The 6030-nt window shown below is 47.0% G+C and overlaps 1 protein-coding gene across 1 annotated transcript in view; it reads left to right on the forward strand.

The window, feature by feature from the left end:
• Positions 1-5602, forward strand: part of MRPS18B (mitochondrial ribosomal protein S18B) — a 9026-nt gene extending 3424 nt beyond the window's left edge. Inside the window, exons 5-7 of the mRNA XM_032140939.2 lie at positions 2028-2094; positions 4088-4147; positions 4718-5602. Of these exons, the coding sequence (XP_031996830.1) occupies positions 2028-2094; positions 4088-4147; positions 4718-5013 (423 nt within the window). The 3' untranslated portion in view covers positions 5014-5602. The remainder of the gene's footprint in view (positions 1-2027; positions 2095-4087; positions 4148-4717) is intronic.
• The last annotated feature ends 428 nt before the right edge of the window (positions 5603-6030 follow it).

Genomic DNA, 6030 nt, shown 5'->3' on the forward strand with positions numbered 1-6030 from the left:
GTCTCAAACTCCTGACCTTGTGACCCGCCGGCCTCGGCCTCCCAGAATGCTGGGATTACAGGTGTGAGCCACCCCGCCCAACTAGCGAAATGGCTATTTCTAGTGGGAGAGCAATATCCAAAGATTCATTTGTATTCATTACAGTTATTACCAAATATATTGGCCCACTTTCTTCCTGAGGTTTTCTTTATTTCCTTGTCAATGTTCAGTGGCATGCTGAGACCTGGGGCCGGAGGGCAGATATATGAAGCAAGATAGAGTCTAGTATTTTTCAAAAAGCTTTCAATATGTGAGAAGGACAAGATTTGCTCTTTAAAGAATTTGAAAACATATTAGCTGGGCGCAGTGGCCCATGCCTGTAATCCTAGCACTTTGGGAGGCCCAGGCAGGTGCTTCACCTGAGGTCAGGAGTTTGAGACCAGCCTGGCCAACGTGGCAAAACCCTGTCTGTACTAAGAATACAAAAATTAGCCAGGCCTGGTGGCAGGCGCCTATAATCCCAGCTACTTGGGAGGCTGAGGCAGGAGAATTGCTTGAACCCAGGAGCGGAGGTTGCAGTGAGCTGAGATTGCACCACTGCACTCCAGCCTGGGCGAAAGAGTGAAACTCCTCAAAAAAACAAGACAAAACAAAAAAAAGAAGAATGTGAAAACATTATATTAATAAAATAGGTAATAGGAAAGTGTTCTGAGCTTGCAGCAAAAGTATTAGAGCAGAAGCTATATGGCTGATCATCAGGGAAGTAGTAGAGCATTTGGATAACAGTCAGAAAATGGGAGTATTTGACTGCAATAAGAACCCTTCTGACATAGGTTATTTGGGAGTCCCGTAGATAATTTCCCAGTTTCAACTGTGTACGATTGGTTATAAAAAGAGATTATGGCCAGGTGCGGTGGCTCATGCTTGTAATCCCAGCACTTTGGGAGGCCAAGGTGGATGGATCACTTGAGGTCAGGAGTTCGAAACCAGCCTGGCCAACATGGTGAAACCCCACCTCTATTAAAAATACAAAAAAAATTAGCCGGGCGTGATGGCAGTCACCTGTAGTCCCAGCTTCTTGGGAGGCTGAGGCAGGAGAATCACTGGAACCTAGGAGATGTAGGTTACAATGAACCAAGATTGCGCCACTGCACTCCGGCCTGAGCAACAGAGCAAGACTCCATCTCACAAACAAAACAGAGATTATAATTAATTACATAACTGAGAGAGAGAAATCTTACAAATTTAGTAGCATGGGTGATTCTGCTTGCATTCTACTCTACAGTGTACCCACTTTTTCCTCAAGAGTCCCATTTCCTACAGTTAATTTGCTGAGTGAGAGTTGTTCTATGTAAACTGTAAAATTATTCTTAGTATATAAATTATATTCAGCGTGCTATTAAATACATTATATATACACATTACAATATCATTTTTTGGATGATTTCTGGGATTTCCAATGACCAGCCCCAGTTTTTCACCTGAAGGCTGACATTAGAACTTAACCTCTGCAGGCTGGGCGTGGTGGCTCACGCCTGTAATCCCAGCACTTTCGGAGGCCAAGGTGGGTGTGTCACCAGTTTAGGAGTTCAAGGCCAGCTTGGCCAAGATGGTGAAGCCCCGTCTCTACTAAAAATACAAAATAATTAGCCAGGTGTGGTGGCGGGCGCCTGTAACCCCAGCTGCTCGGGAGGCTAAGGCAGAGAATTGCTTGAACCCGCGAGGCGGAGATTGTAGTGAGCTGAGATCGCGCCACTGCACTCCAGCCTGGGCAACACAGGGAGACTGTCTCAAAAAAAAAAAAACAACTTAATCTCTGCATAAGAGATTTCTATGGGAGCACAGTGACAGAATATGGGATGTGCAAGGATGGATTCAGTGAATTGATGAAGCCAAACTGGGACATGAAGGAGGATAGCATCTGGAGAACTGTAGAGGGGTGAAGGTGGTCCATGTGGGTGTGTAAGGATTGTGTACTTTCAGTGTCCAAAGATCTTGCTGCTCTCCCTGACTCTTTCCTCACGTTTCTCTACCACTTTCCCCCACAGAACGTGAAGCTCTTGGAACAATTTGTCTGCGCCCACACGGGTATCATCTTCCATGCTCCATACACAGGTTAGCCCATCATCCCTACACCACCAGAGAGCTTTTCCTTGTGACATGCCTTGTTTATGTGGTTGGTCAATAGGTATTTGTTCAGTGGCTCCTATTTATAGCCTAAAAGGTCTGGCTGAACCTTTTGGAAATCTTGGCTTACTGGGGGCTTAAAGCAATTAAATGTGGACAAAAGAAAAAGACAAGTACAGCCAGGCGTGGTGGCTCATGCCTGTAATCCCAGCACTTTGGGAGGCCGAGGCGGCTGGATCACCTGAGGTCGGGAGTTTGAGACCAGCCTGACCAACATGGAGAAACCCTGCCTCTACTAAAAATACAAAATTAGCTGGGCGTGGTGGTGCATGCCTGTAATCCCAGCTACTCGGGGGGCTGAGGCAGGAGATTCGCTTGAATCCAGGAGGCAGAGGTTGCGGTGAGCTGACATTGCGCCATTGCACTCCAGGCTGGGCATCGAGTGAAACTCCATCTCAAAAAAAAAAGAAAAAGAAAAAAACAAGTACTTCTGTAAACAAACAGTCTAAATGTAGTTTTTAATTGATAAATGGTGATTAATTCCTTTCTATAGGGTATTTTCACTTTTACAAAAGACTTCTCACAAATTGTCACATAAGTTATATCATTGTCAATTGAATTAGATTTTCCAAACTTGGAATCGTAAATTGAACAATTCAGAATTGTATCTATTCTCTAACTACAGTCACAGGGCAAATCTGGCCCACTGCCATGTCCATTTGATTTCATATTATCTACAATTGCTTCCATGCTACAATGGCAGAGTTGAGTAGCTAAGACAGAGACCACAGGACCTGCAGAGTTTAAAATATTTACTATATGACTCTTGACAGAAAAATTTTGCTAAAGCAAGACAAATTTGCAGAGAATAATTTTTTTTTTTTTTTTTTTTTGAGACGAAGTTTCACTCTTGTTGCCCAGGCTGGAGTGCAATGGCGCAATCTTGCCTCACTGCAACCTCTGCCTCCCAAGTTCAAGTGATTCTTCTGCTTCAGCCCCCTGAGTAACTGGGATTACAGGCACATGCCACCATGCCTGGCAAATAGAGATGGGGTTTCTCCATGTTGGTCAGGCTGCTCTCGAACTCCCGACCTCAGGTGATCCGGCCGCCTTGGCCTCCCAAAGTGCTGGGATTACAGGTGTGAGCCACCATGCCTGGCAGAGACTAATCTTTGTTGGTTTTTTTTGGGGGGGGGGGGGGCGAAATCTCATTTACTTTGTCACCCAAGGCTGGAGTGCAGTGGCGTGATCTTGGCTCACTGCAGCCTCCACTTCCTGAGTTCAAACAATTCTCCTGCCTCAGCCTCCCTAGTAGCTGGGATTACAGGCACATGCCACTGTGCCTGACTAATTTTTTTTGTATTTTTAGTAGAGACAGGGTTTCACTATTTTGGCCAGTCTGATCTTGAACTCCTGACCTCAAGTGATCCTCCCGCCTAAGCCTCCCAAAATGCTAGGATTATAGGCATGAGCCACTGTGCCCAGCCTTGCAGAGAATAATCTGAATTCACCATTATTGGGGGTGGCAGTACAATCAGTGTTCAGTTTGTCAAGAGTTTCTTACAGTCAAGCTGTAAAGGCTGAAGGGACTATTATTGTTACTCTCTCAGATTGTCTTCCCCAACTCTGAAATCTCTTCTCCCTGAATTGAATCTTTCTCTCTGGATTGTTCAACTCAACCATCTAATTAACCACACTTGCCCATTAAATTGTGTTCTGCTCCCTGTCTTGGAGGCTTTACCATTAAATGGCTTCTCTGTAGTGGCTAGACCCTCCTAAATCTTTATCCCAGCTCTCCAAGAGATGGGGGAGATTCTTTCCATTGGGCAGATGGGGAAACTGAGGTCCATGGAGGGGTCAGGGGAAAGGGGTTATTAGGTAAAGCCAATCCTTCCCAGTCTACCCCTCTGTCACCATATGGAAGCAGTTGTGTTCTATTATTTACTGTGCCTTAAAGAACAAGTTATTTTTCTCCCCACAGGAGTCTGTGTGAAGCAGCACAAGAGGTTGACCCAGGCCATCCAGAAAGCCAGGGATCATGGTGAGCATGAGACAGGGCACACAGCAGTTTTGTTTAGGTATAAGGAAGATGAGTTAGGGCTAGAGAATGGATATAAATGCTCACACCTGTTCAAGATGGTAGCAACCAGCATGTTCTTCCTGACATTCCATTGTCCCCTGTCCTTACTCCTGAGTGTCTTACTTTATCATTGCCCTGTCTCCTTGTTCTTTGTCTTTCCATCCTTTTCCCTCCTATTCTACAACTGCTGGTCTCAATGCCATAGCAAGATCATAGGAAGATCTTTATATAAATGTCTGGCCTTGGACTACATGGCACTGCTGCATAAGTTAGTAAAAGGTATACCCCTCTGCTAGGGCAGATGCAGCTTCATAGTCCTTGTTCAGGGCTGCACAGCTTTGTAAGCAAAAGCCCCAGCAGTATGTCAGCCCACACTTGCCCTCTGGGCCAGTCACCTGTTTGCAATATACAACATGCATAAATGTACCTAGTGGCTCTGACTGGTCCCTCCCTTTATAATCCTTTTTCTTACTTCATCTAAACCACCCTCCTCATTCCCTCTTAAATTTCTCTTCTTTTTTAATCCCTTAGGTCTCCTCATTTACCACATCCCCCAGGTTGAACCACGGGACCTTGACTTCAGTACCTCTCATGGGGCTGTGAGTGCTACTCCGCCAGCCCCCACGCTGATCTCAGGCGACCCCTGGTACCCATGGTACAACTGGAAACAGCCACCGGAGAGAGAACTGTCTCGCCTTCGCCGGCTTTACCAGGGTCATCTCCGAGAAGAGAGTGGCCCCCCACCTGAGTCAATGCCCAAGATGCCCCCTACAACACCAGCGGAAGCCTCCTCCACTGGGCAGACAGACCCCCAGAGTGCTCTGTAGGAGCTGTAGACTACGAAGAGAGGCCAGGTGTGGTGGCTCACTCCTGTAACCCCAGCACTTTGGGAAGCCAAGGTGGGCAGATCACTTGATCCCAGGAGTTCGAGACCAGCCTGGGCACCATGGTGAAACCTCATCTTTACCAAAAAATACAAAAATTAGCTGGGTGTGGTGGTGCACACCTGTAGTCTCAGCTATTGGGGAGGCTAAGGTGGGAGGATCACTGGATCCCAGGAGGTGGAGGTTGCAGTTGCACCACTGCACTCCAGCCTCGGTGACAGAGCTAGACCCTGTCTCAAAAAAAAAAAGACTGGGAAGAGAGCCAGAGGGACTAGGAGATAATGCGTATGTAGGTTTATATGATGGGATATCACCCTGAAGAGTTGTGTCTTTTGTGGCCAATGACAAATACAGGAAATAAATGAATGTTGCTGATAGGGATAAATCTTGAGGCTGAGAGAGGGCAGTACAGATGTGTATGGGGAAACCCCGACCCCTATATATTGTAAATAGATAGGCTGGGCTAAACATTGTTACTGTTTCATACTTCTACCAACTCAGCTTTTACACAATAAAGCTCTACTCTCCTGTCTCTGGTTTGCTTTGGGCTGTTACCGATGAATGCCATTAGCGGGGGGTGGGCTGAGTGATGTTCTTTTCATCTAAGCAATTGGGTGGTGCCGTGGGGCGATGAGTGGTCAGGCTTAAACCAGCCTTGCCAGTGACGCCTGGGACTAGAAGCCGGGGATGGGCAGCTGTGCCACTCTGTCAAGATGCCTTTGTGGGCCCCCACTCCACATTCACAGCAGGGCCCACTGTTGTTCACTGAGGGGCTAAAAGGTTGGACAGTGAGACACTGGGCCAAGGAAGACGACGTTGACATGACACTCACTGCCGTGGGATGCAGGGATGGGAAGGAGGGGCACAGCTGGTTTGGCAAGAAAAACGGGGGCCCTGTAAGTTGCCAGGACGCTAGGGGCAGGGTCTACAGGCGGGGCTCCTGGAAATAAAGACTTCGAG

The sequence above is a fragment of the Hylobates moloch genome, unplaced genomic scaffold (assembly GCF_009828535.3).
Source record: "Hylobates moloch isolate HMO894 unplaced genomic scaffold, HMol_V3 SCAFFOLD_20, whole genome shotgun sequence".
NCBI lineage: Eukaryota > Metazoa > Chordata > Mammalia > Primates > Hylobatidae > Hylobates > Hylobates moloch.